Genomic DNA, 27,684 nt, shown 5'->3' with positions numbered 1-27,684 from the left:
CACCAATCCCAAAGGCTAAAGGGTATATCTGATTGTTGCCATCTTTACACGTTGCAATAAATAAAGTTCCTAAGTACTTTGCTTTCAAAAATGTCCCATCAATTGCAACCACAGGCCTTATTGATGTGTGAAACCCAACAAGAGATGCACCAATTGACATAAAAAAGTATTTGAATTGATTATCACAATCAATAACTATATTGATAATGGTACCAAGATTTTTTTGCTCTAAAACATAGCAATATGATGGTAAAGTGTTATAAGACTCCTTAGGTGATACCCTAATAGAACCTAGAGCAAGTTCTTTGGCTCTCCACGCCTTATCATAACTGATTTGAACGCCATACTACTTTCAAATGTCTGCTACAATGTCTTTTGGTCGAAATTCACAACCAAACCCTTGATATGTTTCTATTATACTTTCACCAATCAACCAACTACTTACATGTCGATTGTCACGAGGCATCATATCTAATCGACAAGTGTGTGTTGAATAGAATTTCATTATTTGAAACATATTGGAAATCCCCAACTTGGTAGCACGAACTCGCCACTTGCATTCTTTATCAAAACATTCAATAAGCAATAACTTAGTAGTGGATTTAGTTGTTTTGAACTCAAACTTCCTTTTCAGAGCCATCATATACAACTTCCTTTGTAATTCTTTCTTACTTGAGTATATTTGGTGCTCTTCTAGATGGTCATCACTAATTCCACTAACTATAGGTTGTTGCATCATGTTTTGTCTTTCATTTGCTACATCTTCGATTATAATGGGATTGTCATGTATGAAACCATCATTTATATCAATCATGGTCAAGATTTCTGCATTCTAAGCTGAATCAGTTCTGAATGAGCCAATTTAGGTCACTTGCTTATCATTAGTAGGGTTAGTATTCATCCTATAATTATCCTCATTAATTGCAGTCTCATTCATGTTCCAATCATGAACTTTGTACCCTTCAAGTGACTCATTTTAAAATCTTGGTCCATTTTCACCATCAATAGTAAGAGTTTCAACTGAATCACAATGAATGTGTCTACTTTTATGCATCAACATTGAGTCCCCATTCAATTCTTTATCAATCTCATAAGACATATGACATTCGGAATAACAATTTCAAATTGATTTCTGATTGTGATTATCAATTCTTTTTTCAACTGTGATACACAATGGAACAGGCAGCTTACCATTTGTACAATTTAAACCAATAAAGAATTTCACATCCCCATCATCAATTAGTTGTATAGGACTTGTGGGTATGTTGGCATTGAATACATACTTCATTGAAATAAAACAATTTGTTGGATCTAGCTTCAGAATATGATGACCACTAATAACTCTTTATATGATATAGTTTTCGAGATCTCAATGCCTTTACCTTTACTTCCTTCGAAATAGAAATCATTTCCATCTCATACCCATTCTCCTTCATATAAAAGCATTATTCCTACTTCATCAACCACTGAAATAACAAAATAATTCAATTAGTGTCATCAACAATATTAGAATATTTTTTAGTTACATGAGGCGCAAGGCGCACCAAGGCGCAAAGTAGTCCTGGAGCTTGAGGCGCAAGGAGCATCTAAGGCGCGGGCTTTAGTGAAGTGAGGCGCACCCTAATTTACATATATATTTTTATATAATATAATCAAATTTAACAATCATTTATTTGTCCTAAACACATAAATCATCAAATATCATCCAAAACTTCAATTTAATAAACAAAAAACATAAAAATAAAGAACTCCAAGCATAAAAACAAATCCAAATCCATATTGCTAATTGCCTAATACATATCCAAATCCAAAGTTTCCAAACTTAAAGGTCCAAAACATGAAATTTGTCCACAATTCAAAAACATCATTAAAAAACACTTAAATCACAAATTTGTCCACAATAAGCAATCATCACTCCTCCTCTAAATCAACAAAATCATCATCATCATCATTTCCATCACCACATTTGTAGCCTTCCCCATCTTCTTCATCTGTTGAATCAACCATGTCTCCATCTTCATCTTCATCTTCATCTATTAGTGAATGAGAAGGCAAAGTTCTAGAACTTGAAGCTATCCCCCTTGTTGGTGGTATTATGCTTGAGCTTGCTCTAGCTCTAGCTCTAGTATCAAACCTGGCCTTCTCAGCTCCAGCAGCTCTAGCAACATCACCCTATGTCAAATTGTCATCATCAAATACAAAATCATCTTGTGCACCTCCATGAGAATCCTCATCTTCCATTCTCCTTATCAACCATTCATTGCTATCATTTATATCTTTCAAGGAAATTGGGTCAATGGTGTTAAGTTCATTGTATTTTCTCTTCAAGGCTCGATTATACTTGATGTACACCAAATCATTCAAGTGTTGATGATAACCTATTTCTCCTCTTACTATGAATCTGCAAAAATTCATAAGCTCGTAAATATATTTTAAAGTTTTAACTTTTAAGTTACATTCAAGACTCTATTAGACTATTACTTGTAATTATTTTGGATTTGGTCACTCACATTTTCAAAGATGCTCCAATTTCGTTCACAACCTGATGCACTGCATGTTAAGTTGAGGACTTTCATTGCAAACTTTTGCAAATTTGGAGCTGAAGCTCCATATGCAGCCCACCATTCAGCTGTAGTATAGATATTAACAATTTAGTGAAACAATTCACCTATTTTAGCAAAAATACAATCTAATCATTTAAATAAACAAAACTAAAAAACTAACCTGGTGCTCTAGTCTTTCTTGTCCTAACAACTAACTCATTCCCGAATAGTCTTTGGGCATTTGTGAACAAACTCACTTCGGCCACAACTTTTTCTTGCTTAGCAGGGTCTCTTGTTAGCCTTAAGATGCATTTATACAAATCACTCATAATCTCGGTATCATGCTCTATTTCTGGCTTATCATAGAAGAATTCCGGGTTCAAAAAGTACCTTGCTGCATGCAAAGGCCGATGAAGCTGAATCTCCCACCTCTTATCAATGATGTTGAAGATTTCTTTGTACTTCTCTTCATTTCCATTAAAACTTCTCACAATTGCATCCTTAGCTCTATTCATGGCCTCATAGATGTATCCCATAAGAGCTTTTTTTTCACCATCAACCAAACGAAGCACACGAACTAGGGGACCTGAAACCTTTAAGCAAAACACAATAATGTTCCAAAATGAAGGCATTAGAACTATGTTGGCTATAGTTTTCCCCTTCTGCTTTTTTGCCTATTTACTCTCTGACCAATCTGAGCTTGTAAACATCTTCCTCAAATTGTTTTTTTGTTCATGCAATCGCGATAATGTGATGAAAGCAGTTGCAAACCGAGTCTTAGCAGGCCTAAGCAATTCCCTTTGTCCAGTAAACCGCCTCATCATGTTGAGTAGCCCTGAGCGATTATAAATATACCCATTTAGTGCTATAGCCCTCTCCAATGTCCTCTTGATGTTTGGTAGTTTTCCAATATCTTCCAACATCAAGTCAAGGCAATGTGTAGCACATGGTGTCCAATACAAATGTGGGCGCTTTAATTCTAACAACCTCCCTATATGAAATTGTAGATAATAAATTTACATAAGTTCTCAAGATAAATAATTCAAATTTTAAAAGTAAATAAAAATTTAAGAAATAGTATTTATTACTTGCCATCACATAACTTGAGTGATTATCTGTTATAACTTGAATAACATTCTCCTCACCAACTTACTCTACCCATTTGTCAAGTAACTCAAACATCTTTTCTCCCGTCTTAATCATTGAAGAAGCATCAATGGATTGCATGAACATGGTTCCCTTTGAACAATTAACCAAAAAGTTCACCAAAGTTCTCTCTTTCCTATCGGTCCATCCATCCGACATAATTGAACATCCATTTTTCCCCCATTCTATCATATGATCTTTCATCAAATCTTTTGTGAGAGCCAATTCTTTCTTAAGGTTAGTAACTCGTACCTCATGAAAAGTTGGTCTCTTCATACCCACACCATATTGGCCAATAACCTCAATCATTGGTTGGAAACTCGGATATGTGACTGCATTAAATGGAATAGCAGCCTCATACATCCATCTTGTGATAAGCATACAAGCTCTTTCTCTTGCTTCCTTTTTGTAGGCATCATTGATGGTAGTTTGATTCATCTTTACACTCCTTTGATTTTGAACAACCATCTCTGCATTATGAGTGAAAAAATGATCCATAGGACCTTTTTGTCTTGGTTTTTTTGAAGAAAACGTCCTACCACCACTTCCTCCTCGGTTACTACCTCCACTAGAAATGTTGGTGACATTCGTTCTACTATTAATCTCCTCACCAATATCTTCATCTTCCAAACCAAACAAATCTTCATTAACATATTCGCTCCCCATATTCATTTGCTTTTTTTGATTTTTCTTGGAACTCATATACTCTTCCATTTCTTCTCTAACATGTTCCAGACATTTTCTACACTTTTTAGCATTTCTATATCCACCAACAAGATGTTGTTTGTGTCTATATATGCCTCATTTGGTTACTTTATCACAAAAAATGCATATGATGGTGTTCAAATCTTTTTCATTAACCAAACGACCATATTTCCACCCCGGATCTTTTCTTCCACTTGCACTAGAGTCCACTTGAGTTCACTCTCATTATCCATCTTGCAAACAAATTATCTATACTCAACAATAAAATAATTATAATTAAATTAAGAAAAAAATTAAAAAAAATGCATATCACATTATCAAATATCACATTAACAACAAATATGCATATGAGTGCTTTTTATTTATTTATTTTTATTTTGTAAAAATTTTCATGTCAAAAACTCAAAATATAATATTTATATTTTAAAAAAAAAATTACCAATGAGAGTTATGAGATAAGAATGGAAAAAAATGCAGAAAAGTGAAGAAAAAAGAAAAATACCGAGGTCCGGAAGGTACGTGACTATTTCCCCTTTATTTTTATCCTATTTTCTCCCTATTTTTCTTCTTCTTTTTCTTTTTCTTCTTCACTTCTCGAGCATGGAAGAGGCTAGGGCAAGGAATGGCAGTGGTCTCGGGTTGAGAAAGCCAGAAAAGGGGGCTGGATGGGAGGAACAGGCCAAAACGGCGTCGTTTTGGCCTTTTTTTTTTTTTTTTTTTTAAATAACAGGCTCCAAAACGACGTCATTTTGGTCCCTGTTCTTTTAAATGAACAGGGTCCAAAATGGCGTCGTTTTGGGCCCAGCATATAAAAAAAAAAATTAGGGCTCCCATGGCCCCGCCTCCTCTCTGCAACTCGACGACATGAAGGAGAAGAAGAAGAAGAAGAAGAAAAAGAAGAAGAAGAAGAAGGAGAAAGAGGAGTGCGTACCTGGTCGGACCCTCGGAGGCGACTCGAGCGACCGCCTCGCGCCTTGCCGGAGGCGAGCGCCTTGCGCGCTGAAGCGGCGCCTTCGTGATGGGGCGTCGCCTCCCTTCAGGCGAGGCGCCGGAGGGTGGCGTCGTGTCACCCCGAGCCTAGGCGCGCCTTTCAGAACTATGGTTACATCATAGCATTAGCACCAATGAGTAGGTATTAATTTTTAAAAACTCATTCATTATTGTGAAACCAAGGTTTGGTTAATCTTGATTTTGATGATAACAAAACAAGATTTAGAACTAATGATCATATTTCAAGTGTGATTAGGCAAGACGAATTCCAAAGTAGCAATCCAAAGACAAGTCAAGCCAAGGAAAAATCATGAAGAAGAAGACCACCTCAAAGAGAAGAGTTTTTCAAGACCAAAGCTTCTTAAGATCTCTTTGTAAGGTTGTTGGTGCACTAGGACTTTCATGCATTTCATTATTTATTTATGCACCAAAATCATCTAAGAGTAATATTATTTTAAATATCTTAAGAATTGGATGATTTCATGTTTTCAACTAAAACCTTGTGTTAAATGATTTTGAAACTTGTGTTAAAAGGTTTTAAGTTGAAAAAGGTTGAGTGTTGAGCCAAAAAAATGGCTCAACCGATCGACCAGTTGTGCTTGTCCGGTCGAGGACCGGTTGAGGGAGGCCAAAAAGTTTTTCTCTTTTCCAGTGGCCTTCTCTTCCCGATCAAGGTTGAACCTCAACTGGTTGAGGTCCGATCGAGGTCCGGTTGAGGCCCAACGGTCACTTTTCCCAACGACTAGTCAACCGGTCGACCCCTAGCTCGACCGGTCAAACCCTCAACGACTAATTTGGCTTTTTTCTTCGATAAAAAGGATCCAATCTTCATTGTTTCATAAGTTTAACCTTCCCAAATTATTCTTGATTATATTTGAGTCTTGGAAGAGTATTTTTGAGTGCACCATTGTTTCATAACTTGCATATCTTTAGTGCACCATTCAATCCTAGTTTTTCTTGTATCTTTGAGCCTAAAGTTCTATTACTAGGATTTTGAGAGATCATTATTTGTATATCTTTGTGAGGAATTTTCTCAAGTGTGGGCTATCACTTGAGAGGTTGTTCAAGAGTGGGATATCTCTTGAGAAGTGTAAAGGGTGCTTGGAGCCAAAAGTCCAAGAGGGTGAATTGGAACCATAATCCAATTGTAAAGAGATTGGAAGCTTGGTTGAAGTTTCAAGATAGTGGAACCCTCACTCGGTTAGGAGGTTGAGGAGAGTGGACATAGGCAAGGAAGTGCCAAACCACTATAAACTCTCGTGTTTGCACTTTCTCTTCCCTAACTCTTTTAAATTATATGCAATTATCTTTATTTTGTTTATTATATACTTGCATATAATTGTCTCTTATTTTTGCATAGTTTAAATTTGTGAAAAAGATACCATCACCCTATTCACCCCCCCTATAGGGTGATTACCATAAGTTGGATTAGCCTCAAATTTCTAACAATTATTAAATACATATTATTTCATTACACATATTTATTTTTTTAATAAACAACAAATAAATAACATTATTAATCATCTTTACTACCTCAAATAATACCAATAATGATATAGAAATACAATGTATATAATTATTAAATAAATTCAGACATTGTAACTCTAAACTATTTTAAACAATAAAAATATATTTATTTACTAAAAGATTGGTTATGTTGTAATTCATTTAATGTCAAGGGTAATTTACAAATGATTCAACTCAAATTGAGTATAATTAAATAAAATAACAATAATATAATGTTACTATAAAATAACTATATACAATCTTAACTTACGTCAAGTTCAACTTAATATTCGTATCAAAACTCTATTAACACATATATTTACATATATATAAAGAACAAATATGCAAACAATACCAAAACCATCATAAAATTCCATAAGTTTTATTACTTACCATCATTTGATTTGTCCATATGGACAATGTTTCTCCACACTACACTTTTTAAGCTGGTTGTTTCCTTCTTTTAATCCATTTTTTCATGGCTGTAAATGATATTAAAAAAATTATAACAATTTCAAACTTATTTAAATATTTACTACATCTCATTAAATGTTTGAAAATATTCAATAAATAAAACATGAAAGAAAAAAATATGGAAAAATAAAAATAAACGTACACTGTTTATCCAACCACAACTTAAAGCGCTTTAAGTTGAAGAAATCTGAAAAGAAACTGTGTGAGACTTGAAGAAATGCACTGAAAAAGAGAGAAACAAAATAACAAGAGAAAATGAAAAAAAGGAGAAAATGGAAGAAATAATAATAAAAAAAAAGGTGAATGGAGGGAAATAAAATTAGAATGGGAGGGAAAAAAGAGTTGATGTACATGAGGGGTATTTTTGTCCAGATTGGGTCATTTTAGAGGCTATTAAAAGTGGGGCAGGGGGGGGGGTGTTAGTTTTACAATATTAAGGGATTTTTGTCCCTTTTGATCAGTTTTCCCTTTTAAATATGTATTATATTTTTTTTTTCATTCATTTTTTTATTTTAATTTTTTATCATTCATTTTCTAAAATAAAAGTTTACAATTAAAAAATCAAACTTTTGATTGCAAGAAGAAAAGAACTTAACAATATGTATATAATAATAAAACCTAAATAATAGTGATATATAGTATTATTTAATATACAAAATACATTTATATATTTAAAAATATAATATAATTTTTTAATAAATTTTAAATATTTTAATCATTATGAATAAAAAATAAAAATGTATTAATTAACTTATAAACTACTTGCCATCTCAATTTTGTAAACCCAACATTTATTACTTGAAATAGGTTGGGTGGTGAATTGAATTGTGTTTGGTGAGTGGATGAGAAGTTTTCTGACGGGGGCAAGTCCAGAAGAGGTTTTCACCCATGGAAGTCTTAATCAAAATATAAACAAATCTCAATATCAAGAGCAAACATTGCATGCTTCCATTTGGGGGATTTTGGAATACAACCTTTATCTTTACATTATTATTGGGTATTTATTTAGGGAGAATTGTGTTTTGGGCCCAGCTGGGCCCAAAAATTGATAAAAGATCCTCATAAGTTTCATATTTAAACCCAACACCTAAAGAAAGTCTACAAATTGAAAAGAAGGATATGAAACATTTAATTTTCCGAAAATGCCCTTTATTGTCAAAAAGAAAAAGAAAACAACTAACTTCCCACTCTCTTTCATTCTTTTTTTCCCTCTCTCTTTCATCATTCACCTTATCTTTTTATCTCACATATTAATCGGTGGGACATGTAAATTAATTCTTTTCTAGAAAGGTGTTACTATTTTCATCAATTATTTTTCTCCCAAAAACCATGCTTAATAAATTAAATATTGGTAATCAATGGTTGAAAAGGATTATTACTATATTTTTAAAGTAAAATTTTTTAAATACCTCATAAAATATTTTTTTTTTAAACTTACAAAATATATAATAAATAATTTTTAAACACCTTAAAAAATATTATTATTCTTTTTTATCCAATATATATATAAATATCTTTAAGGTTGTAGACAATTATTTGAATATTTTCTCTATTTTTTGGACAATACATTGATATTGTTTTAATATATTATTTTGTAACATGATCATCTTTTAACTAATGGTGATAATTAATTTTTAATTGAATAATGTATTATAACTTAATAATTTGAAAAATATTCAAATGCCTTTTTAAATCTAAAATAGATGTGGACTTGACATGATTTAAATTATTAAAGCATGATGTCATTAAGTCAAGCAAATGTATCATATTAAGAGATGTGTATGTAAATTATATCATAATTTTCTCTTTTTTTATTTTATTTTTCCTCGTACATGATATCTTTTGTATAAAGTTTTGTAGATGAAAAATAATAAAATCTTTTGTTATGTAAAGAGGTATAACAACACATTAAAATTGAAAAGAGAATATAATGGAATACAAATTAGATGAAAATCACTTTAAATAAGGATATAATAGAAAACATATAAATGTAAGAAAAAACAAGTTTAGATGAAATTTAAAATAAAAAATCAAAGAAAATAAATTAAAAGTAATAATATAAAAATCGTAGAATCTTTAAAACTATAATTACAACAAAAAAATTATTTTAAATTAACTTGATAATTTAAATTAATGATTTTTTATAAAAAAAATTACAAATGTTACAAAGATAATTTTTTATCCTTTTTAATTCTATTTAAATATGATTTTTTTAATATCTGCTAACATTATGTTTATAAAGGTAAAATAGTAAAAATATATATTTCATTCAGTTCACTTGTAATAAACACTTTAAATGTGATTAATTTTAATTTTATTTCCTATATTTTAATTTTGGTAGAGAATATCTAAATGACATAGTTTGGTAAAAAAATATTCATAATTTTTCCTCAACAATTATTATATGTTGTTTATATTGTCTTAAGTTATTTGAAACAATGACATTAATGTGTTATCCATTTATATTAATTTGATTTCACAAAAAAAAAAGGTAATACCTAAATATTATGGTTAATTTTCCTTTATATAGGATGTAAATGTAGTAAGAAAAAATATTGTTAAAACTACTTAAATGAAATATGCAATTACAAATTTTGGATGATGAAATTTAAAATTTCAAATTAAAACAATTTTTAGGTGAAGGAATGTGTGGGGGAAAAGTGTTCAATCCTTAGGTGACAAGAAAAAAAAAAGTTCAGAATTGATTAAAATCTTGCATAAAAGATAACCTTGTACACCCTTATATAATTAGTACATTTACCCCATACAGTTAGTACATTGCCTTACACAGTGAGTGGAATACTCTTTTCTAGTTAGTGTAACACTCTTATATAATAGTGCAAATTTCATAAACAATTTATGGGTAACAAAAAAAATAAAGAAATGATTCAAAATCGACTAAAATCTTTCACAAATGATAGCCTTGTACACCCTTGTACACTTAGTATATTTCCCTTGTATACTTAGTACATTTCCCTTATACAGTTAGTGTAACATCATTGTACAATGGTGCAATATATCCCTCTTAAGTTGTGTGTCCACGTAGATATATTAATCTTATTTCTAATGGTTTGGCTAACAAAATGGTGGATGAATTATGATTAAATTTTTTTTCCCCAAACATTATTACTAAGAAAAGTATCAAAATTTTCATGTGAAAGTTAAATAAATTGCATGACGTAGGTATGTAATCTATGGGTGACAAGGAAAATGAAAAAGTGATTCAAAATCGATTAAATTTTTTTATAGATGGTAGTCTTGTACACCCTTGTACACTTAGTACATTTCCCTTGTACAATTAGTGTAATACCATTGTACAATATATCTATCCTAAGTAATATGTTCATGTAGGTATGTTAACCATATTTCTAATGGTTGAACTAATAAAAGGATGGATGAATTAGGGTTAGTTTTTTTTTTTTCCCAAACATCATTATTGGGGAAAGTATCGGAATTTCCATATGGGAGTTAAATAAAGTGCATGACATTAGTATGCAATTTGTGGGTGACAAGGAAAATAAAGGAGTGGTTCAAAATAGATTGAAATCTTTTATAAATGGTAATCTTATACACTGCTTGTATACTTAGTACATTTCCCTTATATAGTTAGTAAATACTCTTGTATAGTGACACAAATTTCATATTCCCATAGTGCATATATGCATATATTTGTATTAAACATGATTCTAGTAGTTTGATTAAAAAAATGATGAAAAACTTCAATCCAATTTTTTTATGAACATATTACATTTTTGTGAAAAAAAAATATACAATTGACCAATTCCTTTATTTAATTGTGAACATATTATAGTTTAAAAATAAAAAAGAATAATTAATAAATGAAATTTAATTCTTTTTATTATCTTAGTATTAAACAAGGTCTTCAATTTTCATTTTTAAAAATATTTTTCATTTTTTTAATTAAATGTATTTTCAAAAAGAGACAATATAGAAAATAAAAATAATTTTTAAAAATAAAAAAATAATAAAAACTAGAAAAAATATTTTAAAACCAAACTCAAACATAATTTATATAATTTTTAACTACTTGTTTTTATTTAAAATGAGTAAACATATCATTTAACCCTTTTGTATGAGAAAAAAATCAATCTCTACTATACTATGTATTGATATAATCCATTTCTAAATACGAAAACATTTTAGTTGGATATTTAAAATAAAAACTCTTCATCTATCCTCTTTCTCTCTTTTTCTTTTTTCTCATTTCAATAAATTTTCAATTAATTCAAATCATTAAAAAAATTCCTTAATAAACAAATTGGGAACATTCATATAACTTATTACAAAAGTCTATGTTCAAAAAATTATTAAACTATGGAAAGAAAAAGATTAAAAAAAAAACTTTAAACTTTTTATTTTATAATAATAAAAAAATAACTTTAAAATACTTTTTAGTATAAAAGAAAAAAAAATAGTAAATATATTTATTTTAAATAGTGTTTTAATCATTAAATTATTTACTTGTAAAATGTAAAAAATAATTTTTATTCATTTAAATTAATATTTTTTTCAAAAGTATGTTCCAAAATAATTTTTGAATCATTAATATAATTTTTATTTATTTATAATTTAAAAATAGAAAATAATGTTAATTTTTCAATTATTTTTAAAGGAGTTTAAAAAATAATAAAAAATAAAAAAATGATTAAATAAAGGAGAATTTTATGGATGAGGCATGTAAAGAGTGGTGGTATAAAGACAAAATGATGGGTATAAGTAAAAAAGGGTATTTTTGTCTATTCCAATCTTATATCCTTACAATCAATTATAGGTGTTTGGAGGATCTTTTATTAATTTTTGGACCTGGGCCCAAAACACAATTCTCCCATTTATTTATTAATACACATTATTTATTTATTAATACACATTATATATTTATCATGCATGCATCATTGATAGGTTTATCATTCTTTAAAGTTTCATTTAAAATTTTCATACTTTAAGATGACTGTTTTTTAAAAAATAAAAAATAAATTCTATATTAATATTTAAAATTCCAATTAGATAATTTCGTCTATGTTAATAACAAGTTTATAAAATAAAATTTCTATTTTGAGAGGAAACTTCTTTAAAAGCAATGCTTGTATACGCATTAGTTTTCAATAGATATTTTTTCGAGGTCTCGCACATGGTTTACTTGAATATTGAGACTTATTGTTTCAATAATATAAACCAACTTGGGTTGGTAGGTGGAGTTTTTTAAAATCTATTTATTTATTTACTTGTACTATACCCATAACTAATCTTGTACAAAGTATCTTTTTCTTTTCTGTTTTTTATTTTTATTTTTTTTTATCATTTTGTACCAGAAAAATATAATATCAAAAAGTGGCTTGCAAATAAGTGATGATTAATCCCAATTATCATGTAGTAAAAAAGGATTTATTTATATCTAAATCCTAAATCCCTTTTTTTTATTATACTAAAAGAGCATTTGGTAAACATTTAAGTGGATTTTATGTTAAATTATTCCTAAATGTTGATTTAAATTTTATTATTTGTTTTTATTTTAAGATTAATAATGATAGGTAAAGTTAATTTAACATTTATTCTAAATAATAAAATTGACATAATTACCGTTATTAATTTTGACTAATATTTATTCTTATTGATTTTAATTAATATTTATTTTTCTTAATATTAAATAATAAATTTATTTTTTTAAATAACTATATTTAAAGTACTTTAGATAGTCAAGTTAATTGATAATATTTATATTAAAAAAAATGAATCATGAACTTAGAATCATGGTTGTAAAATATATTTTTATCGTAGTCAGCAAATGAGATAAAAAAAATTTGATAAAAATAAATTAATTATTTTAACTTATTACTTAAAAATATTTTTAGTTTTAAGTATATAATATTAAATTATTTTACCAAATATACGTAATCTATTTAATGATTTTTTTATTATATTATTTTTCTCCCATGATATTTTTAAGAATCAAATATAATCTTAATTATCATAATTTTTTATTTGAATGGTCTGTGCATTTTTTTTTTATTTTTTTTTGTGTGGTTTCATGTATATAAAACCTTAGCTGCATTGCAAAAGAGATTTGTTATGCATTATATATCTTAGGTATTAAAAAGTTCAAAGTAGAAAGATTCATACTCGTATTTATTAACTTGGGTGACGGTGGAAACATACTATTGTTTTACAAGTGTATATGCTTTCTCTAAAAACCATATAGCCTTGTGGATGGCATGCACAGGCCGAGGAGAGTATATATGTAGGTTGGGCTACCAGCACATAGCAATAAATTTGTCTGATAGAAACTTGTCAGAAGAATCACAGACATGATTCATAACAATGAGGAAGACTTGCATGGCATGCAAGTATTTTATAAGGTTTACATCTTGGAAAGTTGTCTGCTTAAAAAAACAAAAATTATACCAATTATATTTTAAAATTAAAGAATATAAGATATTTAACTCATTATAAAGTTAATTACAAGGCTATATGGTTATTTTCAAGTAAACTTAAAAGAGAGAAAAAAAAAATAGGTTCCGACAAATCCTACTTTTAGACAGGGGTGGGTAATCATTTTTAATATAGGTTGAGTTTAGGTAAAGTTTTTTTAACTCGAACTCAATTTGACTTATATTTGGACTAAGGTTTGGATAATTTAATTTAATATTTTTATATTATTTATAATTTATATAATCTTACATTAAAGTATTCATTTTATTTATTCTCTTTTTTATTTTTGAAAAAAAAATATTAAATATAATTCTTTAATATATATTTTTATTTTTTATAAAGATATATAAATTTATTTTTACTTTTTTGTTATTATATTGAAATTGAATCCAATTTACTATTTTGATTTTGGTCTAAATATATATATATAAAACATTGTGAATGGATTATAAATTATATGACTTGATCGATTTGACCTCTTGAATATAATCCAACCAACCAACCTAATCTCAACCTAAACTTAAAAAAATAATATTAGGTTATGTTAAGTTGTGTGTAGCCTAATGTTACTATATACTTTCCCTGTTACTGCAACCTAATCTCAACCTTTTGGGGCATATGCCTCAAACCCCACACACCCATTGACGTTAGCATCATGGAGGTCGATTGATTGTTACGGTGAAAAGTGTATAGTATAATAAGGCTTGCCATAACTCAACACTAATAATATTCATTTTATTTTTTTTAATTTTAAGAAAATAATATTAAATTGTAATTACTCTATCTCATTTTTCTAAAAAGATATATAAATTTATTTTTTATTTTTAATTACTATCTTGAAATAGTCTCCTTAATTATTTAAATTTTAATATAAATATATTGAATAAATTTAGAAAATGTAGATTTTACTACGGACAACTTGATAAGTATTTTCTTTAAAAAATGAGATTGAGTTAGACTTAGATTGACTACAACCCTTTCGAATTATAGTCCTAATATTTTTACTATGTTTTTCACATTTTCTAAAAATAAGTTCTAAGACACTAAATTTCAAAATTTTCCAAAAAAAAAAATTTTTTGTACCAAAGCTTCAAATTAAATAGTTTCTCATTGAAATATATATTGTAGAAGACTGGTTTTCTTTCCTGATTTGGATTTTAAAATTCCATGCATCTCACTTTGATTACAAACCCAAGGGAAGCCACATATAAAAACAAACCGAGTACTAGAAAGAAAAAAAGAATTATTAACAAATCTTAATATCAAATACAAACAACAATCACTAAATTTACATGATTCTCAAGAATCTTGGGCATGTAAGAAAGATGAAGTACAACAAAGAAGAAGGGTAGAAGAAACGACTCATGTTTCATCCAAAAATTACAATCTCAAAATAGACAAATATTAGAAAATGATTCCATCAAAGTAACATAAAATTATGTTGTCATTGAAGAAACATAGAAGGACAACTAATAAAAGGATGTAAGGAGATTTGAGCGGCAATTTGTAGTAATTGAAAGTTGATACTAGATTTGAATTCTACTTCTATTTAAAAGCTAAATACACTTCCACAACATGCAAGGAGATTCCAAAACCTTTAAATAAACCAACTGGTTCTTTAAGGCATGATTGAAGCTTCCAAAAGTGCCAGAAGTGGAGATCAATTTTTGAATCCATTCTTCCTCTCTTAATCCTCTTATTTCATAAGTTGTTTAATGATCAAGCTTTTGTATGCCAACAATGAGTGACATTATGAAATATGAGGTTGTCTTCCAGTAAAAATCAGTCCCAAGCATAGTTTGATTAAACTTGATTCTCACCTATAATTCCGTTGAAAAAAAGAGTTAGTTTAAGAATGATAACTCCAACACTAATATGTAAATTGTACTGTAAAAGACTCATGGCACTCCTTTAAAGCATCTTGAACATACAGATCAATCATCTTGGATTGACTTACATTATTTTAGAACATGAATAATGTCATAAATATATAGTACAACAACAAACCAAATAAAGTATGTACTTTATTTTTCAATTTCGATATTAAAGGAATAGTATAAGAATGAACTAAAAGGAAACACTAATTGTCATAAAGAACAATGTGACAATTGATAATGAAGGCTTACCATATATACCTCATCAAAATGGTTAATTGTTCCTGCTTTGAGGCCAAAGATGTAGCTCATTTTTTTTCCTACAAATAATCATACGAAATTAATTTTCTAAAATCCATTACATTAAAAGTAAAATCTATAACAATTTTTGAGATACGAATGAACCTTTGCTATGTATGCTGCATATGCAGCAATTCTTGTTTCAGTTCATCATCGCTCAAACTATTTGGAGAGATCAATCTCTAATGAAGGAGATTATGAATGACATGCTTTGATGGAAAGACTTACACTAATGGATAATGGAGATTGTTATAATCAACTACGAATGGGAAAGGATGCATTCGCAAGACTAGTAAACATTCTTCGGGGAACAAGTCGTCTTAGAAATAGTGCACATAGTAATGTAGAAGAACAAGTTGCCAAATTCCTTCACATTGTTGGTCATAATTTAAGGAATAGAACTATGAAATTTTATTTCAAGCGTTCTAGTGAAACTATTAGTCGTCACTTTCATCAAGTTCTTAGAGCTATAATGTCTTTAGATGATGTCTTCTTAAAGCAGCCTGATGGATTAAAGTGTCCTCAAGAAATCAAGGACAATACCAAATTTTGGCCCTACTTTAAGGTAAACTTACTTATCTAATAAACATCATTAGAATATTATTTATATTTCAAAATAAACTAATAATTTTGTTTCTTTATAGGATTGCATAGGGGTGATTGATGGGTCACATTTTTGTGTAAAAGTGTCAAATGATATTGTACAAAGGTATCGAGGGCGAAAGTACTATCCAACACAAAATGTTTTAGCAGCATGTTCCTTTGACTTGAAGTTCACATATGTTTTACTTGGTTGGGAAGGATTTGCATTAGACTCGAGAATCTTAGATAATGCATTAATGAGAGATTTTGATAAATTGATTGTTCCACCAGGTGATTATTGGTGATTATATAATAATTTATTAGCTCAAGTGACTATTACTAATAACAAAGATCCTTTGTCTATGCTTCTTAGGTAAATATTATTTGGCTGATGCAGGTTTTCAGATAAAAACTGGATTTCTTACCCCATATAGAAGCACTCGTTACCATTTAAAAGAGTATAGTGTTCATCAACCAAAAAATGCTCGAGAAATCTTAAGGGAGAAAATAGCCATGGATATGTGGAAATATTACAATAGAAACCATTGATGAGTCCTTTTATTTTAGGGTTTTTTTCTTGTATAGTTCTTTGTATTTCATATTAAGTACGATGATTGTATTTAGAACTATAACTCTTCTAGTTAAAATCACACTTTGAATGAGTTACAATGAAGTTATTATTATATCTCCTCCTCTTGACTTTTCATTTTAAACATATATATATATATATATATGTATGTATGTATGTATGTATGTATGTATTATTTTAGATGGAACATAGTGAAGGCTTTGAAGTACACAAAAGTGTAAGTGAAAAAAGAAACTTGACTTGGATTGATAAAAAGGACAACTTTTTGGTTGATCGATTAATGGAGCAAATGCATAAAGGGCAAAAGATAGGAGGAGTCTTCACCAAGACAGCTTATGCAATGGTTGCGCGAGAAATTGGGGAAAATTTTGAATTGAGTTGTAACTCCGAGCACATAAAAAATAGAATGAAAACTTTTTAAAAAAAACTTTTATGCTGCTCAAGAAGTTTTACAAAATGGTAGTGGATTTGCTTTCACTGAATCAACTCAAATGATCGAAGCTACCACGGAAGTATGGACTACTTACACTAAGGTGACTTAATTATTATTTTTGAGTTATTAGAAATAAAAATTTTGCATGTAATGTATAACTATAAATTTCTAATAGACATTATCAGAATTGAACTCGAGTTTTGTTAATATTTGTTTTTTCTGATGTTAAAAGGCACACCCAGGAGCATCTCAGCTCAGATACAAACCTATTAGAAATTATGATAAGTCGTCCATTCTTCTTGGAAAAGATCGAGCAACAGGAAGTCTTGCTGTAGGTGCAAAAGAAAGATAACTTCATTGGGCCCAGGAACAAGATTTGGATGGCACAATTCCATTAGGATCATCACAACATGGGATCAGAGATGAAACATTTACTTATGTTGAAAATGAAGCAACAACTGAGACATTTTTCTCATCTGCAGATGCATTTGTTTCTGCACCAAAGTCAAACAAAGAAACAAAAAAGCGAAAAGCAAAATATGCTGACATTGTAAGTGAAGAATTGAGGTCAATTAGAGTTGGAATGGATGCAGTTGTTGCGGCTCTTGATAGAAACAACCTTCAAAATTATACAGAAGAGCAATTGTTTGAAAAGATTGCTAAGATTGGAGGCATGAGTGATGTATCTCATATGAAAGCATATCAAGCTCTTATCGGTGATGTGAGTGCAGCTCGAGCCTTCCTTGCTTGTCCAATTGATAGGTGTAAGCTTTGGTTGTCAGTTAAATTTGGACTTACTTTTTTGTATGCCTAATTTGAGATGGAGATTATTTTTATTTTTAGTTTTACTTTTGTTTTAGGGCTATACGTGAAGTTTTGATATCAAAACTCATGGATGATAGTTGACTATTAGAAATTGATCTATTATATTTTTAGACTTATGAAGACTTTTTTTATTCATCTATCTTTTCAGCATGTTATTCAATTATTCCTTTGTTTGGTTAGATGAAAATGGAGGAAATTATGCTTTTTTTGGTTTAGACCAACTTGTTGTTTCTTGAGTTTTCGATAATTTACAAATTGAATTTCAAATTCTGGACTTCTTCTTTTATTGAATTCTCTGATTATCTACGTTTTTGCGGCTACCGAATAGAGCACAGAGTTTAGTTTGATTGTCTTAGGTGCTTAAGGTGATATGTTTTGTATAGATAGCATCATGGGGTTGTGGAGTGGCACTCTGTATAGTTGGCTAATTTCAGTGGCTGGTTGCTGTTAGAAGTTGTGTAAACCAACTTAAGGATAATCAAATTTGCAGCTACTTTTACCTTAGTTTTGATACCCGTTTTGGTTTTAGTTTGAGAATTGAGAACTTTTTCCGGGGGTGGTTTAGAAGCAACTGGTTGAGATTCTTATGGTCCTGCTAATCTAGAATTATCACTTGCCATCTCTAACTACTATTGATGTTGTTGAAACTGCAGATGCTTCTGATCAAAAGCCAGGTGATCAGACGTTGGCTTTATACCGATAGGAGATTCCGGTTCCAACTGGGCCTCAGCTCTACTTGAAAGAGTGTTCACTGCTGATCTTGAGTCAGTGCTCCCTCCTCTTGACTTTGAACTTCCCTGAGTTGAAAACGGAAACAAAAGCCCACCAAAATTTTCAAATGGGTATTCAAAAACACCTTAAGAATAGCCTCACTTTTCAAGTGGGGTATGTCCCCAAGGATCATCTAAAAGATCATCAAAAGAGAGAATGATGCCTTTTGAAATGGGTATTGAAGAAACTGTGATAAAAAGTAGTATATTTTATATAGTAGTTTTTTATTTTTAAATTTAGATTTAGAAAATCCTTTTTAATTTTGAATTTTAAATTTTGATTCTGAAAATCCTTTTGAATTTTTTAAGAGCTTTTTATTAGCTATAAATGTTCCCTTGAAAAGAAAAAATAGTTATTACTTGTATATTTTATTTGTATTACATGAGGAAAATTTTATACATAAATCTTATAATTATTAATAAAAAAAATAATAGCAGAGACTTTTTATGAGCAATGTTTTATGTTGAAAAATTCACATTTTTCAACAGTTTTTTTTATTGGATTAATTTATTTTATCATTCAACAAATTGATAACCATTTAAGACAAATTGTTGATTTTATTTTTCTTCTATTTTTCCTTACTTTTTTTTTCCCTTGAATTTTCCATGGATAACCAAACAAGTGAAAAATATTATATTTTTTTCCTTACCTTTTTCTTTCCTTCTATTTTTCCTCCTAATTTTCTTTCTCTCGCATTTTCCGGGAACCAAACAGAGCCTTAGGGTTTAAAGAATTAATTTCAGGTTTTTTTTTCATCAGTTTCCATGCTACTTCTTGTTCTTCTTGTCTCTTTAGGGAGTTCTATGGTTCTACTTCTGAAGGGAACCTTTGCATTCCATTTGTTGAAGAATAAGGAGAATCATTTCTCAAAACAGGTGTTCTTTGTCTTGTTTTATAGTATTCATGATTTTTTTTATATTGATTGATTTAATATAAGCATATGGAGTGGTGCATTTCAATGTTGATGGCTACAAGATGTATGAAGTTTTTGATGTGAAAGTGCAAGGGTGATAATCACTTCTGCTAAAGATCCCTGTGAAATTCAGATGGCAATCAAATGTCCGGAAATGAAAAGCGTTTTTGATACTCTCCTCTCCTTTCACTGAATGGCTGATTTTGTATATGGTTTGTTTGAGGGTAAATTTCACCCATTTCCCCCCGAATGACACATTGGAGTTACATGTGATAGCAACTTAGTATGTTAACATTTCTTTGAGTCAACCTGTTTTAAAGAAAACCATTAGGAGTTTGAACATAAACTAATACTATATAACAAAATGTAATTTTTGAAAGCATTATCTATCGAATAATTGTAAAAAATTTACTATAAATGATTCTCTAGATTGTTTAAAAATAACTTAAAAAAATTTACAAAACACCAAGTTTTTGTATGAAGGCACTTCCAAACAATTTAAACGGGAGATGGTCTCTTGGTAATTGTGATGATTTATTTCCATCAAAAACCTATCTTTATTCCACTAAGCACAGCACATTCAATTCAACAAGAATCTAAAACCGAGAACTCTGGAAGGGGTAAGTCAGCTTGCAAATATCAAAAGAAAACCCACAATTCTAAGGAACCAAAATCAGATTATCAAGGGATGAAAAGGGCATCAGCTCAATCACAGATATCCCACACAATCTTTCTTTTGATTCTAAAAACCGTATGCGATTCGAAGGTCTGCTGTCATTTAACCAAAATCAAATTTGCCCTTTTGATGGGACGAAAAATTTCAACAATTAAAGAGGCTCCTGTCTATGGTAGTACCAAAAAACAAAATTGTCCTATAGTTTGTGAGAAATCTAAAACCTCAGCACCCATCTAACAGTCAGCTCAGTGGTCACTAGGCATTTGCTTGATGATATCAGAATCACCTGCAACATACAAATATAAAATTTTTTTTTTTAAAAAAAAACAAAGGGCAATTGGTTACCATTGCCATATGCTTAATTGTAAAGCAAATCAGCCCAGAATGGTGAAATATAAGGCATACCTGGATCGACAATGCTCAGGCAAGAGACCCGGAAATAAGGAAGTTTGAGAACACAAGCTAGATGCAACGCAGGACCTCTTTTGCATTTAAGCTCCTTTTTATTAGCAAAAACCTGATATCACTTCGACCAACTTCTTATCATATCTCAAAATTTCTCATATTTGGTAGGCAAAGATGAGTCTTTTGGTAGATAAATAAGGAGCTGAAGAAATATCCTGTGCCATACTATGACTTATCGAGTTGTGGAACTTCAACAATCTATAGATTTTTGTTTATTTGTTTTGTTTTTTCCCTCTTGAGAGAAATACATGGCATTTGTGCTTAGGATTTGTCTGCATACAGATAGCGTTGTCAGTGGAGAAATAAAAGAAACAGAATTAAAAAGGAATCTGGGTACTAAGAAACTTCTTCCACAACATAAATGAGCTTTTCTTTCACAGGTCAAGAGTTATAATGCTACAGTGACATACAACAAACAATAATCAATCATTAATTAAAAAAAAGAAAGCATGTGGTTTCAGTAACTACATGATAATTGTAAATCATGTGTGTTTGGATTTAAATTAGATTCAACCACAATCCCAAAACACATGCATATCAACCATAAAGACATTAAAAGAGGAGCAAAACAATTCCCATCAAAAACAGAAAGAAAAATTCAGAGCTGTTTCCCTGATTCTTTGAGACCTACCAAAGTAACAATTTTACCATTTTAAGATACTCAAACTTAGTTACCGCTAGATCAAACTTAGCACTCCTCCTATCAACTCATCACTTTTAGATCTTTTACATAAAGATCCATTGAAACAAAAGGTATGAAATGAGAACTAAGGAGTAGTAATGATCATTATTTAATCATAGCACACATTGGATTTCAATCATAAATAGAAAGCTCAACATGCTTTTATTTGGCTAAGAATGTCGGACAAATCCTTTACTCTGAAGCTATGTAGTCTATCATCATCATTCTAAAGGACCAGTATGAATAAATAACACAGTTTGGATCCAAGCTGAATGGACTAGAATCTATGAAATTAACTTCACACCCATGGATCCCTTGGAAAGTAAACCAAAGATCAGCTTCACACAAGTCGGTGTATTGAGCAAATTCAACTCACAATCTTATAGCTTTATATGTTGCAAACAAACCACCATTTGCATGCAATTCCAGCCATGCTGTCCAAGTTAAAATGAATAGAACATTTTCTTCTGTGTAACTAAATAGAGACTATCATGCTCATACATGTCTCTATGGAACATTCGACAAAATTGGATCCATGAGTGAAAAAGATCTGCAACTAGAAAACAAACAAATTGGGAAATGCAATACCTGCTGTGCTTTTGAAAGATTTCATTCAACTTAAACTTCTGACATTGTGGAAAGGCACATCCATTCCTTTCAAATTCACTACCTTCCACCTATCAAAGTCTGGTAACCCAGAAACATACTGAATCATGCTCGAAATTCATGGCTTTAATTCGATGCATTTCACCATTCATTGGGTTTTCAATGTTCATAACATTTAGAATAAGAACCAGGCTCCATATCACAACCTCAAGCCACAAGGGGGTTTAAGTGAAATAGGGTGTGAACCATCTAAGAAAATAGTGAAATGTGTTATACCTACCACCAGAGTGAACCATAAGACAACAAACCCAGGCAAAGGCAACTTGGAAAGAGCCACGAAGTTTATTAAGACCATCCCAATGATGAAATATTTAGTAATCTGAATGTATGCATGGAATTTGTGAAAATTTGGTGCTCCCTTTTTGCAAGCTTTATTGCAGTGGTTGAGGAAACCATAGTTTCATGCCAGGTTGATACTAGGCATTTTGAGGGATGCTGATCAATTTTTGAACTTCTTAATTTTTTTTTTTTTTAATTTTTAATTTTTATTTATTTATTTATTTATTATTTTTTTAAGAAAAATGATTTGAATTCATGCAATTTTACTGTGGTGTGGAGATATTATGTATGGATAAAAATTTATAAAGAGGATTTTTCAAAATTTGAAGAATACAAGCAAATATTTGAAAATAAGATTAAAGGGCATTTTAAGAATATTTGGGTACCAAGGTCCAAGATGCTTAATTTACTTAGATTATGTGAATTTGATTTATGGATAAAAATTATCATTTGACTTTTAAATGATCTCTAATTGTTTATAAGAAACTTTACTTTTAAAGGGAAAATTGACAAAATTTATAAAGAAATTTTGAAAAGTTAAAAAATCATGCCAAGTGCTTATAAGAAAAATATTTGATGGGTAATTTTTTCAATTTTTTTTAAATGCTTTCATTAAAAGCACTTTGGATAGAAAATTTGATGAAATATATTCTTAATCCAATTTAAATCCTAATTTCAAAAGATGCTAATATTTTATTTTGTAGGATAGTGTTTTTTTTTTAAAATAATCTTTATAAATACATTTTCATTTGAAAACCTTTTGGGAAAGTTGTGCTTTGGGCTTCCCATCCCAACGTAATAGCATTTTCGAAACCCAACAATGGGAAATATGAGAATTAACTTTTAACATGAAAAGTTTTATCATTTTTGTGTATTCTGAGTCGGCTCCATTTGCTGTGCCTAAATTGCCCCTTCGTTTCTCCAACTTAGCATCCTCAACATCATCTTAACCTCCATATCACCCTCTTTCATTTGGAAGCTTTCTCTTATCTTTTTTCACTCCTGAAAACCCAAATCTCTAATTTCAGTTTAGCAATCCAAATCCAAAACTCCAAGACGGTGTCAAAATGCGCCTTTCGGCTCGTCTAGGAGTCATGGGAGTCCAAGAGAATCTGGAAAAAAACGAAATGGAGCTCGGGTGGAGAGAATGGATACCCAAAAATTGAAACCCTAACCTCCAAATGTGTCCTTGACTTGCAAATCCGTGTCCAAGATAGCTTTATCAACAATAAATAACACCAAACATCTCTCATAGACCATTAAATTAGCGAAGCCCTTGAAGAACTAGAGGAAATGATGCATAAAATGAAGCACGGAAGACTCTTAAAGTATTATGTCCCAACAAACCGGTCGACCGATCCTCGATTGGACCTCGACCGATGACTATACCTTAGGTACTATCTTAATAGCCCTTAGGTACGACCTTAATCTACCTTAAGTACCACCTTAACTGACCTTAGGTACTACCTTAGTTAAACTTAGGTATTACCTGTGTAAAGCCTCAAAACTTCATTTGTGGATATTACTTACTTTATTTGTGACCTTTAGAACATGTTATTTTGTGATTAATTAGTGTGATAAGTTGGTTTAACTTTGATATTTTGGTAAATGTACTTTAAGTACTACCTTAATAGCCCTAAGATACTACCTTAATCGACCTTAAGTACTACCTAAGTAAAACTTGAGTACTACCTATCTGAAGTCTCAGAACTTCATTTGTGGATATTACTTACTTCATTTGTGACCTTTAGAGCACGTCATTATGTGATTAATTAGTGTGGTCAATTGGTTCACCCTTTGTATTTTAGTAACTATACCTTAGGTACCACTTTAATAGCCCTACTACCTTAATATACCTTAGGTACTACCTTAATCGACCTAGGTACTAATTAAGTAAAACTTGGGTACTACATATCTGAAGCCTCGTAACCTCATTTGTGGATATTACTTACTTCATTCTCGACCCGGAAAGAGTAACTGGTCGATCGGTTTTATGTCTAAAACTGAAAAGGACACCAACCGACTCCTAGACAGTTGAATGAGCTTAACTAAGGTAGTACCTAATGTTGGTTAAGGTAGTACCTAAGAAGATGAAATTAGTACCTAAGGTATAGTCACCAAAACATCAAAGGTGAGCCAATTGACCACACTAATTAATCACATAATGACGTGCTCTAAAGGTCACAAATGAAGTAAGTAATATCCACAAATGAAGTTCCAAGACTTCAGATAGGTAGTACCCAAGTTTTACTTAGGTAGTATCTAAGGTGGTTAAGGTAGTACCTAAGGTAGATTAAGGTACTACCTTAGGGCTATTAAGGTAGTACCTAAGGTACAGTCACCAAAATATCAAAGGTGAACCAATCGACCACACTAATTAATCACATAATGACGTGCTCTAAGGGTCACAAATGAAGTAAGTAATATCCACAGATGAAGTTTCAAGACTTCAGATAGGTATTACTCAAGTTTTACTTAGGTAATACCTGAGGTACAGTCACCAAAATACCAAAGTTGAACCAAGCTGATCACACTAATTAATCACAAAATGACATGCTCTAAAGGTCACAAATGAAGTAATATCCACAAATGAAGTTTTAAGGCTTCACACAGGTAATATCTAAGTTTAACTAAGGTAGTACCTAAGGTCAGTTAAGTTAGTACTTAAGGTAATTAAGGTCGTACCTAAGGGCTATTAAGGTAGTACCTAAAGTACAGTCATCGATCGAAGATTGGTCAATCAATTCGTCGAGACCCAATACTTTAAAAGTCTCCCGCGCTTTATTTTCTGCACCATTTCCTTTGGTTCTTCAAGGGCTTCGTCGATTTAATGGTCTAGGAGAGATGTTTGGTGCTATTTCTTGCTGATAGAGGTATCTTGGACACAAATTTGCGAGTCTAGGACACATTTGAAGATTAGGGTTTCGGTTTTTGGGTACCCACTCTCTCCACCCGAGCTCCATTTCGTTTTTCTCGGATTCTCTTAGACTTCCATGGCTCCTAGATGAGTTGAAAGACGTATTTTGACATCGTCTTGGAGTTTTGGATTTGGGTTTCTGAAGTGAAATGAGAGATTTTGGGTTTTCGGGAGTGAAGGAAGATGAGAGAAAGCTTCCAAATGAGAGCGGGTGATATAGAGGTTGGGATGTTGCTGAGCTGGAGAAACGGAGGGGCAATTTGGGCATAGAAGATGGAGTCGACTCAGAGTGTACAAAAATGATAAAACTTTTCATATTAAAAGTTGATTCTCATATTTCCCATTGTTGGGTTTCGAAAATGTTATTATGTTGGGATGGGAAGCCCAAAACACAACTTTCACTAACCTTTTCCCTAGTTCATACCTATATCCATCTTGTATAATTTTTATAAATACATTTTCATCTGATAACTTTTCCCCTCATGTTTTAAAATATTTATAAAGATATTTCTAATAATTTTTCTTTTTCTATAAGAAAATCTAATATTATGATAACATATAAAGAGATATGCTATATAATATTTTTATATAAAAATAATCTATTCTAATTAGGAATTTTAGACACTTATTTATTAATTTTGTTTTATTATTAAAATATCTTTAAAAAGTTGAAACGTAGCTTTAAAATTACCGTTTTATATCAACTTGATAACTAATTATATATTTTAACTCTTTGATACATTGTTTATATTTTATAACTTTGAAATAATTGTTCTTTTTATCATAAGACTTCATTTTTTAGCTTTTTGTTTAATACACTTTAAGAACAGTCTAAACCCTAATTGCCCATGAACTTAATGTAAGTTGTAAACTCTCAACCTAAACTTGTAGGTTAGATATTCATGAATAGGTTCAATTGGAATTATCATTATAACCTTAACTAGCATTCCGTTTGGTGGTAATTCTAGGAAATGCTTCTAATATTTTTAACATTTTAAATTTTTTATTGTTTAAGTATTAAAAGAGCTAAAAACATTTTTTAAAATCATCAACATATATGCTCTAAGAGTACGTTTGAGAGTGATTTTAGAAAGCATTTTTAATATTTCTAATACTTGAATAATAAAAATTTTCAAATATTAGAAATATTAAAAGCGCTTCCTATAATCACTACTAAACAAGTTCTAAGAGTGCATTTGTAGTGATTTTAGAAAATGTTTTTAATCTTTTTAATATTCCAATGATAAAAATTTTTAAGTGTCAAAAATGTTAAAAATGTTTCCTAAGATCACTATCAAACGAATTCAAATGTATTTGATAGTGATTTTAAGAAATGTTTCTAATATTTTAAACACTCGAATGATAAAAAATTTTAAGTATTAGAAATATTATAAATGCTTTCTAAAATCATTGACAAATATACTTTAAATTATAACTCTAATACCCATGCATTTGAAAGAGAGGAGACATTCCATAAAATTGAAACTTGAGACCCACCTTTCAAACCTAAACAAAGCCTGATTGGGAGCGATTTTAAGAGGTTAAAAATGCTTTCTAATATTTGGAAACATTTTCTTATGGAATGTATAAGTGCTTGAGAAGCTTGTAAAAATCATTTTTAAAAATGTACATGATTAATCACTTGACATCATTCATGAACAATTACTTGAAAAATAATTCTTCAAAAATCTTTGTTTTTTTTAGCATATATAATTTTTCTAAAAGACGTTTCTAACAAGTGCTAAAAATTAGAAGTGCGTCAATTAGAATCACTTCGAAACAGACTCTAAATATAGAAACTCCGCCACTCTTAAATTTACATGCAATGCAATTTTTAGAATGCTAAAGTCAATGAAGTGAAAACCATACCTTTGGAGAATGATATAGACTCTATATAATGC

The 27,684-nt window shown here is 30.2% G+C and overlaps 1 protein-coding gene and 1 long non-coding RNA gene across 2 annotated transcripts; both read right to left on the bottom strand.

Annotated features, from left to right (window-relative positions):
• Positions 1-2,393: 2,393 nt before the first annotated feature.
• Positions 2,394-3,196, bottom strand: LOC117910229. Its single transcript, XM_034824294.1, has 2 exons — positions 2,725-3,196; positions 2,394-2,629 (listed from the first exon to the last, which is right to left on the bottom strand). The coding sequence occupies exons 1-2, from the start codon at positions 3,173-3,175 to the stop codon at positions 2,478-2,480; spliced, it is 603 nt and encodes a 200-aa protein (XP_034680185.1). The 5' UTR covers positions 3,176-3,196; the 3' UTR covers positions 2,394-2,477.
• Positions 3,197-20,944: 17,748 nt separating this feature from the next.
• On the bottom strand, positions 20,945-21,222 carry LOC117910236. Its single transcript, XR_004650594.1, has 2 exons — positions 21,180-21,222; positions 20,945-21,060 (listed from the first exon to the last, which is right to left on the bottom strand). It is a non-coding gene; the product is annotated as an uncharacterized LOC117910236 (long non-coding RNA).
• Between the last annotated feature and the right edge of the window lie 6,462 nt (positions 21,223-27,684).

This window comes from Vitis riparia, unplaced genomic scaffold (genome assembly GCF_004353265.1).
Source record: "Vitis riparia cultivar Riparia Gloire de Montpellier isolate 1030 unplaced genomic scaffold, EGFV_Vit.rip_1.0 scaffold658_pilon_pilon, whole genome shotgun sequence".
Lineage (NCBI taxonomy): Eukaryota > Viridiplantae > Streptophyta > Magnoliopsida > Vitales > Vitaceae > Vitis > Vitis riparia.
Note: the sequence above shows the minus strand (reverse complement) of the source record. Positions and strands in the feature narration are given on the sequence as shown.